Genomic DNA, 15,231 nt, shown 5'->3' on the forward strand with positions numbered 1-15,231 from the left:
TGCCATTTTTACTATATGAATCCTAAGTGAGAAAGAGCATTGAACACATTGGCACAAGAGACAACCTTAGAATAGAATACCAGTAGCACAGACACTGAGATTAATAACTAATACATGGGACCTCCTGAAACTGAGAACCTTCTGCAAGGCAAAGGATACCATCAACATGATCAAATGGCAGTTTACAGAATGGAAAAAGATCTTCACCAACCCCACATCTGACAGAGTACTAATCTGCAAAATATAAAGAACTCAAGAAACTAGACATCAAAATACTAATTTCCAATTAAAAATGGGGCACAGATCTAAACAGAATTTTCAACAAAAGAATCTGAAATAGCTGAGATACATTAAAAAAATACTGTTCAACATACATACTCATCAGGAAAATGACAATCAAAAGAACTCTGAGATTCTATCTTACACTGTTAGAATGTCTAAGATAAAAAACACTAATGACAGCTTATTCCACTCTGTCCCACTGCTGGTGGGAGTGCAAACTTGTATGGTCACTTTGGAAAGCAAGAAGGGGGTTTCTCAGAAAATTGGGAATCAATCTATCTCAAGACCCAACAATACCTCTTGGGCATATACCCAAAGAATACTCAATCGTTCCACAAGGACACTTGTACAACTATGTTCATAGCAGCAATATTTCTAATAGCCAGAACCTGGAAATAATCTAGATGCCCCTCAACCGAAGAATAAATAAAGACAATGTGGTACATTTATGAACTGGAGTATTACTCAGCTATAAAAAACAATGACATCATAAAATTTGCAGGCAAATGGATATAATTAGGAAAAAAGCATCCTTAATGAGGTAACCCAGACTGAGACAAATATGATATGTAGCCACTTATAAATGGATAGCAGCTGTAAAGAAAAGGATAACCATGCTACAATGCACAGCCGCAGAGAGGCCAGGTAACAAGGAGAGCCAAAACAGGGATGGGGATGCATGTATTTCCCTGGGAAAGGGAAGTAAAAGAGATCTTGTGGGTAGAATGGGGGGTCAGTGCAAATGGGGATATGATAGATAGGGTTGTGGAGGTGAACACAGGGGGAGAGTATTGAAAGAGACACCTTATGGTGCTATATTCTGGAGTAAAGTAGAAACTTGGTGCAAGGGAAACTCCTGCAAATCTACAAAGGTGGCTGTATCTAAGACTCCTAGAAATAATGGACACATAGTTTATACTGGCCATCTTTGCAATAAGATTGGTAACTACCCCACTTGTCATCTGGGAGCCTTCCTCCAATGACCGATGAAAACAGCAAAACAAAAGAAAAGATTATTTATAAATATGATGAAGAATACTTGATTTGATTAATTTGAAATTAGGTAAAATAATAGTATTTGTTTTAAAAAAATCTATTAATCTACTTTTAAATATAAGTGTTCTATTACCTTTGCTATCAGTGCCTGTCTAAATCAAATAAAATAATTAATACAGACATCTGTAATTTTTCATAAGCATTCTAGATGGGTGTCATAACTAAAAGATAGGTGGAAAGTGATAGGTTAATAACTTCCAAAGTCCTGCTTTTAATATGTTCCTGAGCTGTGACTACCAACAGAGAAATAGTGTGTAACTGCTGACCTTTTGATAGCAACCAGGCTACAGGCATGAGATAAAATCTACCCAGTTTATAACCTGAACCTTGTGACATGACTCCCTATTCCAAACTATGTGTCAAGGAACTTTTTAAATCTACTTGGAATGTTTTTCATACATTGTCCATGTCAGGTATTAGAGTATACTGTCAGAGGAAGTTACAAAGTTGTGCAGTAATGAGTAAATAGAATTTAACTATTCCAGGTTGTCACTATTATTTGCCTTCTTTTTTTGTAATTGCATCTAGTCTCCACATATTAACAAATAGTATCCGATCTCAAAGAAAACACAAACTCTCCAAAGAAAGCAACCAGATGCTCTCAAAAGCAGCTCTGGTATCAGAAAACGCAAGTTAAACATTCTGATGTCACAAAGAGAAATACATGATTTCAAAGCACATTTGTTCATGCCCACACGGGGCCTGATATGCTATAATATTTTCATTTTTGTTCTGTAAGTGAGTAGGTGATTTCTCAAACGCCAACCATTTCAGTACAGCTCCTAACACATATGAGAATGCCTGAGTTGCTCACACAAATAGCACCTCACATCTACACCACGAAATCTTGTGTTTCTAAACTACCTGGGACACAAACATGTTCAAAATTGAACTAATTTGAAAATCTGCTTCCATTAAACATATTCTCTCATCAAATAATATCTCATCAGACAAGAATCAGGAAAACAAGACAATGCAAAACCAAATCATTAAATAAGCTCTCTCCAAAAGTAAATGTATGTAACTCAGAAGTAATTAAGAAGGAGTAAGTCCTACTGAGAATTATTCCACACTAATATAAAACTTCACATCTTCTACAGCAGACTATATATTTCTTTTCCAGGAGTCTTGTTTTTATTCATTTAAAGTATTTTAATACCAACATAAATAGTCATTTGAGGTTTTATTTTAGCCACTCTGAAAAGTTCTCACAAATTTCAATATTTGGTAATGTGACTTAATGAGGCTTTAAAGTAATAGAATAGGATTTTAAAAAGAAGAATAGAGATGATCCTAATTCTCAGAAATCTCATTCAACAAAAGAAATAATATATTGTGGTTATGTAGTTCAACCCTTCTCTTAGAGGCAATTTTCTATGATGAATATGAAGGAAAACAGTCGCCATAAAAAGAGTAAAACTAAAGAACAGTAAAACAGAGGGGCGTGCAGACACTGACTAGGCACATACCTTTCTCTCTCTCCTTCGGTGAGGTCATATAAGCGGTTGGCACCTCCATCAGCACAGGCTCTGAAGAGAGCTTCAAACAAAAAGAATATAAATCATTTCAGTACAAATGGCAAAGCACAGTGTTGTAAACATACTGAAACACAAATGCTCAGAAGACCCATGGATCCTGAGATTCACCTTATGGCACTTCTGTCATTATTATAGTGACTCTACAGCCAGGTGTTGGCATACCCTTTAATCTGAGAACTCAGAAGGCAGAGGCAGGCATATCTCTGAGTTCAAGGCCAGCTTGGTCTACAAGAGTTAGTTCCAGGACAGCTAGGGCTGTTACACAGAGAAAGCCCGTCTCAAAAAACCAAAATCCAAACTAAACCAAAACACCTACTCCAAAGAAAACAAAATAAAACCACCCAGACACCCTAAGCATCTTACTCAGTTCCTCTGAAAAGAGAGGGAGAGTGTGTGGTACTGGTACTAGCCTATTCTCCAATGTGCTTTTCCTCTTCTATAAGGAAGATAGGTTCATGCTCACAGGAAGGAGTAGGATACAGTTTCTTATAGTCAGTTGCTCTGAGCACATTAACACACTGGCTTTGGATGTCCTGTGGGAACAGTGGTGTGATGTGGGATTCCCCTCTATATGCTCTAAGTACCATTGGTTAATAAAATAGCTGTTTTGGGTCTGTGATAGGGTAGAGCAGAGCAAGGCAGGGAAAACTAAGCAGACTAGGTGGGGAAAACTAAACTGAATGCTGGGAGAGAAAAGGCAGAGTCAGACAGAAGCCATGTAACCCAACCAGAGATAGATACCAGAACTTTACCCGGTAAGTCACAGCCACATGGTGATACACAGATTAATGGAGATGGGTTAAATTAATATGTAAGAGTTAGCCAATAAGGAGCTAGAGTTAATGGACCAAGCAATGATTTAATTAATACAGTTTCTGTCTGGCTATTTCAGGAGTCTGGGCAGCCAGGAAATGATCAAGAGGCCTTCTCACTAAGGTGGTGCTTTCAGGTAGGAGCCTGTCTCAATGTTCTGTGCCTTGCTTATCTTTTCTCTGGAAACAGTTAAGATATTCCTTTTATCACCAATATTTTCAACTTCAAAACTGTGCCTAGAGTAACTCTACTTCCCAAAGCTGAAGATGGATCCCTTTCAGGTTCTGGATGGATCACTTTCAATTTCCCATCTTCCAGTGAAATATATTTGTGGACTTTTACCTGTCCTCAACCTTTCTCTAAATGTTGCATTCTTGTTTTCCTTCTATACATAATGAATTACTTCAACTCTGTTTTACAATTTATAAATTATCTTTTCAATTATGTCAAATATTAATAATATAATATAATATAATATAATATATTATTATTAATATGTGCCAATGATGTTAGTTTTAATATTACTATTTCATATTATTAATCTATTTTCAATAAAGGACTTTTATGATATTAGGTGCTAATTTATAAATCTTTTTTTAAAATATAAAATAAAAAATAAATAAAAAACTAACACTATGGAATTGGACAAAACAAACTGAAGGGAGGGAGCCCTAGAGAAGACACAAGAAAAAGAAACTCACTTGTTCTCACACTCAGGAATCCGGTAAGAACAATAAACTGAAAGAGATAATCTATATGTAAAGGGCTGGTGCAGAGCTGTTCATGCTGCCTGGAATCCTTCGTGTGAGTTTTGATCATGTTGATTTAGAGGATCTTGGCTTCATTTACTTATTTTAGAAAATCTTTGCCCTAGGGGATCAGATCAAACTAATTTTTTAACCCCACAGCATAGAAATGGATGCAAGCTATTAGTGATTTAACAGGATATTATGGCAATGTCTTTAATATACCAAAGTCTTGTCATCTGTCCCTATACAACTACTAAAAACGAAACCACTAAGTATATTAGTTACTTTTTCATTGTGGATCTATAAATGAGTAATCAGTAATAATGATGCCATAGACCTAAGTGAATGCTGCCTTGACAATTCCTCCACTTAAGAAATTTGTCCCAGGTAAGGGGCAGAATGTGACCAGATTATCTGCCAAAATACCACATGATCATGAGTAGCCCAGTTGCTTATAGAAGCCTATCTGCAGGTTTCCACTCTCTGTATTACTCTCAACAACACTGTCTTCAGAACAGAACAGCCTAAGTTCTGCTTATAGCATTCAATTGCTTTCCATGTCTAACACTCCAATGTCTTCCACACTAAGAAATCGGCATGAGAAAATGTCTGGGATAGCAATGGCTTCAGAAGAAACAGACTACCCTATTGACCTACTTCTTTATTTTAAAACCATCCTATCATCTTTTGTGTGTAAATTTAACATAATATTTTTAAAAAATTAGAATATTTAATTCAAAATTTTGATGTGTTAACATATCTAACCAACCCCATATATAGGTACAACAGCCCCATGTTCCCTGTTACAAAGAAAATAAAATACAAGTCAGTTATAGCTTGAGCCTCTTTATGCAGTAGCATCATCAAACAACTAGTAATTTAATAATTACATCCTACAATACATGAATACCGTCGGCTTTCAGGAAACAGTTTTCTCTGTTTTTTTTTCATAAGAATTTTTTAAAATATAAAAGTTTACATTTTTAGAAAAGAATAGCCCAATCTATTACAATATATTAAATGAAAACAAAAGCTTTCATAAAATCAACTAATAGGGATGACTAATTTCACTAAACTGCCCAAAATATTTTATAAGAACTGGAACCCAGGTTCATATTATGCCAAGAATATAACTGACAGAAGATCATAGAATCTGTAGCACATTCCCCACATGTCAAAATTATCATAAGTGAAGAGAGAGAAATGAACTTACATAAAATGTAGTATAATATCAGTGACTGGGGAGAGTAAAAAGACTGATTAATAGAAACAGATGGTAAACGATCAGTAATTACCCTCAGAGTATAAAAAGTAATTCCCCATAAACAAAATTAACAAGTACATGAGCTCTTTTATGTAAAAATTTATTTACTAAAGCAATATAAAATGTAAGAAATAGTGTTTAATTGATGAAGATTAACAAGTAGAATGATATCAATTTTCATACAATATTACACAGCAATCATCAGCTGACTTGAACATTTAAGTCTTTTTAAGAGCCACGGAAGAGCTCAGAGATAAGAGTGCTGACCTAGCATGCGTGAGGCCTGGTTTTACTACCCACTGACATCATAAGCAATTAGGCACATTTACATTTGGTAGGCATCCAAGCTCATTTTGAAGTAGAAGAAAATAGAGCAAGGAGCCCATGTGTGGAACATCCTTTAGACTAATAAAAGCTTCATATGCAATGAACAGTGAAAGATCAGTTTTTAAAGGAATGCATTAACAAATCCAGTTCAGATAAAATTTCTGTTATTTTTATCAATAACTACATTTAACTTGATGGATTTAGAGCAGTTTATGAAAAGCGAGAAACATGGTAACTACATTTATCCATGTTTACAAATGTTTTAAATAGAAACCTGAGCCAGAATACTCATGAGGAGATGTACAGACTCCCCTCTCATTACACACAAACTAGAAATGGGGATTTATTCCATCTGAAAAAAAAAGAAATCTAGTTTTGAAGTAATGTGATTCCCATAAGGTACCACAAACAATATTATTTATTTTTTAATGCTTCATTCACAAAACGTCTTCAAATTTTACAAGTGTAGCAATAAAATTGCATTTAAAAGGAAAATGTTTGAAGAATATGACAAACAATGCTGACATGAGTTCACAAATAGCAATTTGAAAACTATGCAACACACATGACCAACAAAGGGAATGGCCGTGTAACATGACCAGAAGTAGAGGTCACTCTAGAGGAGGAGCAGATAAATCACAATAAATCCAACTAAAAATGCTCATTCATCATAATTAAAATTGTACTATAAATTCCTGCATGAGTTATCTCTTAATGTAAAATGTCTGTTAGCTTATATAGCAAAATTCTTGCAGATTAGCCAAGTAATGGCTGAACAATTGCTTATTATGCTTCGAGTTGATAAACATCTGATACTAAAATACACTAAAAATCACTGGGGCAACTTTTCTATTTCAACAGTTCTGGTATGTTAAAGATAACTTTAAGTGTTTTTTTTAAACCCAGCATTTAGCAATATTTACCAAAAAAAACCCCACATTAACAATTACAGGTAAATTGGCTATTTCAAAATCTTTTGTTGAATAAAGTGGAGCAAAAATGATTTGACTTACTGCAAAATATACTATTAAAATAATTTCAAGTCTTTATATGGGGGAAAACAGACAGAGAAGAGGAGGAGGAGAGGGAAAGAAATCTTGCCATTTTAGTAACTTATAAGAACACTGGACTTCAAATTTGATCTCAGGTTCTATAAGCACTAACTAGTCCAGTGACTTTAAGCCAAGCCCAACAACTCTTATTCTAATGGGAAATCATCAAAATTACTAGGGTGTATTCCACTTAATTAATAAAATATACAGAAATCACAGAAAGACAATGTAAATAAAACAAGAAGGGAGACTCAGGGAAGATACTGTGCTATTGAGGAAACTCTCTCAGAGAAAGGCCTGTAAATTTATACTACTTTCAAATGTGCTTCCCCTTTGATGCAGAAATTCGGTATCACTAACATAAACACCTGTCGAGATGGACAAGGCAGTAAGCATAAGGATAATTGCTGTTGCATATATGTTATAATGAAAAACACAGCAGCAGACATACATGGCCATTGTGTGAATATTGGTAGTTATATAGTATTCCTCACATTCAACCATCAAGAAGGTTGCTTTTATATCTTTATTTATTTTATTGTATGAACGTTTTGCCTTCAGGTAAGTCTGTTTACCACATTTATGCCTGGTCCCCATGGATGTCAGAAGAAGGTATCAGATCCTTTAGAACAGGAGTGTCTTAGTTAGGGTTTCTATTCCTTTGAAGAGACACCATGACCACAGCAACTCTTATAATGGAAAACATTTAATTGTAGTGACTCACTTAACAGTTTCAGAAGTTTGCTCCATTATTGTCATGGCAGGGAACAAGGCAGCATGCAGGCAGATAGGGTGGTAGAGAAGGAGCTGAGAGTTCGTACATCTTGACTACCAAGCAACAGGAAGTGCTCTGAGCTATTAGGCAGTATTTTCAGCATATATGACACCTCAAAGTCCACCTTCATAAAGATACTCTTCCTTCAACAATGCCACACCTCCCTAACCCTCCTTTGGGAGCCCATTTTCTTTCAAATCACCACAAGGAGTTACATGCACTCAGCCATGAACTCTGATCCTCTGCAAGAATAGTCAGGGCTCAGAATTGAACTCTGGTCCTTTGCAAGAATAGTCAGGGCTCTTAACCACTTAGCTGTCTCTCCCAGCCTCCCAGCATATTATTTTATATAATAAATTATTTTTAAAAATTACTTCTTGTTTAGGTCTTCCAGTTAATAGCAACTCAGAGAGAATACAATAAACAAACCTAAAAAACTAAATATCTGATACAGTCTTCCATACCAAGATTATGGATTGGTTAATCACTAATCACTGATTACCAATACTGAAAAGTAGACACTAGACTTAATTCCCTAAGGAAACTCATGCCAACAAAAGAGTGGGGAAGGCACTCAAAATGGCTAAATGGAACACTGGAAAGCCACCTTACCAAGACTTCACTTTCTTAGTATATACGACAGCATGATGAACTGTCCTGTGACCTTCCTAAAAGGTTAATAAACTTCATTTTTGATCAAGCTCTTCAAGTCATATTTTTTAGTTCAATCATAATATCAGCTGTCTATTCCTCAAAGTAACTGTTTAATAGTGAATATTTAAAAAAACAATAGTGATGGAATTATGACATTTAAACACTGTTGATTTGAAACTTTGTTTTACAAGGGATAGAAATTATATTGAATTTTAATTTGAAACTCAAACTGATAAGAAGAAAACAGAAAGTTGAGGTTAAAGCTCAGTGGTAGAACACTTGTTTAGTTTGTGTGAAATCTTAGTATCAATCTCCAACACATAGGAATGGTAGTCAGCACACATATGAAGAAGGACAAGAAAAAAATAGACTTATATATTTGTAGAATAGCAAAAATAATTCAGGATAATCCCCATTTGGGAGAAAGGGATAAAACACTTCATTAGGCAGAAAGATGGGTGATTCCCAGCCAGAGAGAAGGTAACTTTTTAGGTTTCCTCTTTTCTTGCCATGCAGCTTGAGACCGGGAATGTGGTACTACATAGTCTGCCATCCTGTCCCAAGCAAGAACATGATAAGAAAGCAAGAAGGCAAACCTGAAGACACTGAGTTCCCACTGCAATGACTAAAGCCACACACTAGTTGTGAGTTAAAAAATTCTCTCTGGCTGTGGCAAGTTTGAGTTGAGTTCGATGACACTTAAGATATGAAAGAGCCCAAACTTGCACAAATATTAATTTCTAATTTAAAGACAGAGTCCTCAGATCTATTGAAACAAGCTCTTAGAAAGAGGCATCATGCGTATGACTGGTACGTAAATCACTAGCAATGCCTTGGATACAGCCCAAGTCTCTGAGTTCCTGGACATGGTAAAAAGAGATGAATTAGTGTAGTTTCTCTTCCAAGGCTTTATTTCATGTAGAAAAAAAAAAGCTTTTACTCAGAAATTCATACAAATATATTCTCTTTTAAAGAAATAACAATTTACTTTTGTTAGAGGAGCACTGAAATGCACACAAAATTAATGGCTATTTTGAGATCTTTTTTAAGGCTGTAGATGGAAGCTCTTACTTATATATTTATGTGTAGTTATCAAGAAAGCTCACATTATTTGTAATATTCTTCAGATAATGAGTAGAATACTCATTAAATTTTAGTCAAGTAAGTAGCACAACATTATCCTTATTTCAAATGAAAATCAAGTGGTATTTATACTGAACAGCAATATGCACACTTCTGCACCAGCCCTAATGACCTGCTTCATGCCACGTAATGGAGGTTTCTATTACCTTTTAGTAAATATTGCTGTGTAAATTCTATTATCCTTTTTCTCTCCTCCTTCCCTACTAATGTACTGTAGAGATGAAGTATGACATCTAGTCTTCTGTGATACTATTTATAAAGTCTACAATAAAATACCTCTTTAATTCTGGGTTTCACCAACTATCTAATTACTAAGACATCTCACAGAAATAACCTACTCTCAGACTGCACTGTATAACCTAGTACAGAGAAAATTTTATTAAAAAATGGCAAGGCTCATTATGAATAAAAACTGGTAAGTAAAGTAGATAAATAAAATTATCTTGTATGTATAAAGATCATATGTATTTCATTAACTAAATATGTGACTGTTACATGTGGGAGAAACAAACCAGTGCTTCTCTCTGTAATATTTCTACCACTGAGCCAGTTCTACAGGCCATAATCAATTGTTACGTTTTCTATTTGCACAGGCAATTTCATAACTGTTTTTTGTAAGATGTTGTTTGTTATCTCACTATTCTCATGAACAAAATTCAGTGGCTACATTATTTTTAAGTGCTTAGAAACTCATTCTGTTCTGTTTGGATTGATTTTTGTCATCAAATTTTCATTTCCAAATTGACATAATGATTTTACACTAATTAAGTACAAATATCCGGTAAATAAAAGTTTCTCCCCCATGGGGGGGGGTAAAGGCCCATGAACTCTCAAACCTTACATTTTCACTAGTAACCAGCAATTCTTTAGGGACAGAACAGCAAATATGAACACAATTCATAGTGAATAAAACAAGCACAGAAGAGATCATATTTGGCATTATAAAGCTTGGTAAGGTTCACACTTGGAGTCTTTGCTGAGTGCTTTTCTAGATGCTGAAGGATATTCAGTATTCCTGACCTCTATACATTACATGTCAACAGCACCCTGTTGTGGTTATGGCAACTGGATATACGTGTCAAGGTCAAATCCCGATAGCAGTCATTTCAAGTTGGGAAAGAGGTAACCACTCCGCAGCAGGCTGACAGCACACAGATGTAAGGAAGACACAAAATTTCCACCCTACAGCACACAGCTGTAAGGAAGACACACTGCTATGCCGCAAAATTTCCAACTTAAACTAACTTCAAGAAGCTACATTACCTAGCTACAAAAGGCAGGGAAATTAACAAGGTAATTATAAACTACCTAAATTGACTTTACAGCCATTTCATATACACCTCATATTTACTTACAGCTCATATTTACTTAAGGTTAAGTAACCAAATTACTAACACTAGTGACAGCTGAAGTCAAAACCTTCTGACTGAATCCAGGATTGATTGAGTTGTAGGATATTTGTATACTGTGTGTAAATAAATTGCTGTGATTAGTGTAATAGAAAGCTGTACGGCCAATAGCTAGACAGAAGGGATAGGCGGAACTTCCAGGTAGAAAAAGGAGGAGGAGATAATCCAGGCATGCAGGGTTACCAGCCAGAGGTGGAGGAAGCAGGGTGGGCAGTATAGAGATGAGGTAATGAGCCTCATGGGAGAACATATATTAAAAAAATATATATGAGTTAATTGTAAAAAATACCTAGGAACAAGGCAAGGCTAATGCTGAACTTTTATCACTGAGTCTCTGTGTCATGATTTGTGGGTGGGTTATCCTGATGAAAAATTACTACTACACCGAGTGATTCACATAATTTCTCTAGTTGATGAGTATCAGCTCTCTCACCCCTTCTTCCGCGAACAGTAAACCTGTGAGAGGGTAGTTCCTGTTGACCATTTCACTGCACAGGGCACAATTATCCACAAGAGCAGCGGCACTATGAAGACGGGAGTCAGGGATTTGTGAATACAGTGGAGAGAAATGCCTACAACCAGCAAGAGGAGCAGGCACAGAAGAGTCAGGAATCTGTGAATACAGTGGAGAGAAATGCCTACAACCAGCAAGAGGAGCAGGCACAGAAGAGTCAGGGATCTGTGAATACAGTGGAGAGAAATGCCTACAACCAGCAAGAGGAGCAGGCACAGAGGAGTCAGGAATCTGGGAATACAGTAGAGAGAAATGCCTACAACCAGCGAGAGGAGCAGGCACAGAAGAGTCAAAGATGGTGCTCGACTCACCTGGCAAAAATGTAACAGTTTTTAAGTAAAGATTTGAAATAAAAATCAATTTGATGATAAAAATATGCTGATCAATGAATATAAACTAAATACAGGAAATGGTTGACGAATGGAATCAAATAGAAGACCCGGATATTAACCCACAAACCTATGAACACGTGATTTTCAACAAAGGAGCTAAAAGTATACAATGGAAGAAAGAAAGTATCTTCAACAAGTGGTGCTGGCACAACTGGATGTCAACCTGTAGAAGAATGAAAATAGATCCATATCTATCACCATGCACAAAACTCAAGTCCAAATCGATTAAAGACCTCAATATCAATCTGAACACACTGAACCTGATAGAAGAGAAAATGGGAAGTACTCTACAGCACATGGGCACAGGAGACCACTTCCTATGTATAACCCCAGTAGCACAGACAATAAGGGCAACATTGAATAAATAGGACCTCCTAAAACTGAGAAGCTTCTGTAAAGGAAAGGACACTGTCACTAAGACAAAAAGGCAACCTATTGATTGGGAGAAGATCTTCACTAACCCTGCAACAGAGAAAGGTCTGCTCTCCAAAATATATAAAGAACTCACGAAACTAGATTTTAAAATGCTAATTAACCCAACTAAAAATGGGGTACTGAACTGAACAGAGAATTCTCAAAAGAAGAAGTTCAAATGGCCAAAAGACACTTAAGGTCATGCTCAACCTCCTTAGCGATCAGGGAAATGCAAATCAAAACAACTTTGAGATATCATCTTACACCTGTTAGAATGGCTAAAATCAAAAACACCAATGATAGCCTTTGCTGAAGAGTATGCAGAGTAAGGGGAACACTCATCCATTGCTGGTGGGAATGCAAACTTGTGCAACAACTTTGGAAAGCAGTGTGGCAGTTTCTCAGGATATTCTGGATCAACCTACCCCAGGATCCAGCAATGCCACTCGTGGGAATATACCCAAGAGATGCCCTATCATACTACAAAAGCATTTGTTCAACTATGTTCATAGCAGCATTATTTGTAATAGTCAGAACCTGGAAACAACCTAGATGTCTCTCAATGGAAGAATGGATAAAAAAGGTGTGGAATATATACTCATTAGAGTACTACTCAGCGGTAAAAAACAATGACATCTTGAATTTTCATCCATGCAAATGGATGGAAATAGAAAACACTATCCTGAGTGTGGTAACCCAGACACAAAAAGATGAATATGGTATGTACTCACTCATTAGTGGATTCTAGCCATAAATAAAGGACATTGAGCATATAATTCATGATCCTAGAGAAGCTAAATAAGAAGGTGAACTCAAAGAAAACATGTAATCATCTTCGTGGATATTGGAAGTATACAAGATTTCCAGGCTAAAAATGAGAGCTTGGGTGTGGGAATGGAGTGGGGGTGAGGAGAGATGGGGAGAGAGAAGTGAGAAGGGGAGGATGGGGAGAGCTTGGGAGAATGGGATGGTTGGGATGGAGAAAGAGTGGATATGGGAGCAGGGAAGTATATATCTTAATTAAGGGAGCCAGTTTAGTGTTAGCAAGAGACTGGACTCTAGAGGGGTTCCCAGGTGTCCAAGGAGATGTCCCCAGCTTGTTACTTGAGCAGCTGAGGAGAGGGTGCCTGAACTGGCCCTATCCTATAGCAATACTGACAAATATCTTGCATATCAACTTAGAACCTTCATCTGGCAATGAATGGAGATAGAGACAGAGACCCACACTGGAGCAAGGACTGAGGTCCCAAGGTCCAAATGAGGAGCAGAAGGAGAGAGAACATGAGCAAGGAAGTCAGGACCGCAAGGGGTGTGCCCACCCACTGAGACGGTGGGGCTGATCTAATGGGAACTCACCAAGGCCAGCTGGACTAGGACTGATGGAGCATGTGATCAAACCAGACTCTCTGAACATGGCTCACAAGGAGGGCTGACTGAGAAGCCAAGGACAATGGCACTGGCTTTTGATTCTACGGAATGTACTGGCTTTGTGGGAACCTAGTCTGTTTGGATGCTCACCTTCCTAGACCTGGATGGAGGGGGGAGGACCTTGGACTTCCCACAGGGCAGGGAACCCTGACTGCTCTTTGGACTGGAGAGGGAGTGGGGGAGAATAGGAGGAGGGGAGAAGGTGATAATTTGTAATAATAATAATATAATTAAATAAAATAAAAAATCACAGTAAAAAGAGATTCAGTATACAAGGAAGTCATTATTAGCTTTAATTTAAAGACATGTACTTGCTCTTTTATTCAATAAAGATCTCTGGACATTGTAAGAAAATTACAGGAAATAACAGTCCAGTGAAAGTAGATTAAGAATTCTTCAACACAAGTTTACACATCAAATTCAACTACACATAAACAGATCATTCACCACCATCAAGTGAGATTTACAGACCCTTAGGTGACAGGGTAGTTATGCAAATCAGTGTGAAACACAGCCTTAAAAGAGAAAAAGCAAAACTATGCAATCCTTTGGATAGATGGAGAAAGAACCTTGGAATACAACAAAAACCCTATGTAAAAAATTCTACAATAAAAGACATAAGGGAATGTAGCTCAACTCAATCACCGTCATACATGAAAAGTCCTCAATTAGCATTATTTGAACTCAACAGCTAAAATACTGATGTTTTCCTTTAAAATCAGAAACAAGAAAAGGATGGCCACAATTACTACCTCACTTTGACATAATATGAAAGTTTCAGCCAGAATAATACAAAGTTTGAATTAGTACATTATTTAAACCTAAACTAGCTCCTATGTTCAATGCGTTGTTAAGACTACATTCTTTGTTATACCACCAAGCATTAAGGATTGCTTTATTAAAGAAAGGAAGAGATGGGGTCGAGGTGAAAGTGATTTGTGAAAGTAGCTGGAACATGAAAGTGAATCTAGGAAGAGAACAGCTACTGTAGATTTCTGGAAAGGCCTCAATAGAAAGACTAACTGGAAACACTCATTCTGCAGAACTTGGAACTCACTGCAATGTGCCTGTGATAGTGCTGGGGAAACATACACTTTGCAAAATCACATAGCAAAGGCACTTGACAAGACAAGGGCACGAGAACGGAAGGAAACGTCTCCTCTTCCAGTTGTGCCCCCTTTAATCCCTCTGCAGACACTGCTAAACACCACCAGTGGGATGGCTCTGCATTGAGGGATGGAGGAGAAACCTTAACAGGCAAAGGCCTATCATTAGAGTCTAGGCAATTAAGACTCATTTGTAGCTAAGAGAAAGTTAATAGACAACTCAGAACACACATATAATGTTCTTATTTTATTATATTTTCAAACTCCCATGGTGAACACTTACCCAACTGGTTCAATGTCCTAAGCAATCCTAAC

At 36.8% G+C, this 15,231-nt stretch overlaps 1 protein-coding gene across 3 annotated transcripts in view; it reads right to left on the reverse strand.

Annotated features, from left to right (window-relative positions):
- Window positions 1-15,231, reverse strand: part of Tpk1 (thiamin pyrophosphokinase 1) — a 361,699-nt gene that overhangs the window by 251,959 nt on the left and 94,509 nt on the right. For all 3 annotated transcript variants that reach the window (XM_075953689.1, XM_075953688.1, XM_075953687.1), the window contains one exon: window positions 2,808-2,877. In XM_075953689.1, coding sequence (XP_075809804.1) covers window positions 2,808-2,877 — 70 coding nt within the window. The remainder of the gene's footprint in view (window positions 1-2,807; window positions 2,878-15,231) is intronic.

This window comes from Microtus pennsylvanicus, chromosome 19 (assembly GCF_037038515.1).
Source record: "Microtus pennsylvanicus isolate mMicPen1 chromosome 19, mMicPen1.hap1, whole genome shotgun sequence".
Lineage (NCBI taxonomy): Eukaryota > Metazoa > Chordata > Mammalia > Rodentia > Cricetidae > Microtus > Microtus pennsylvanicus.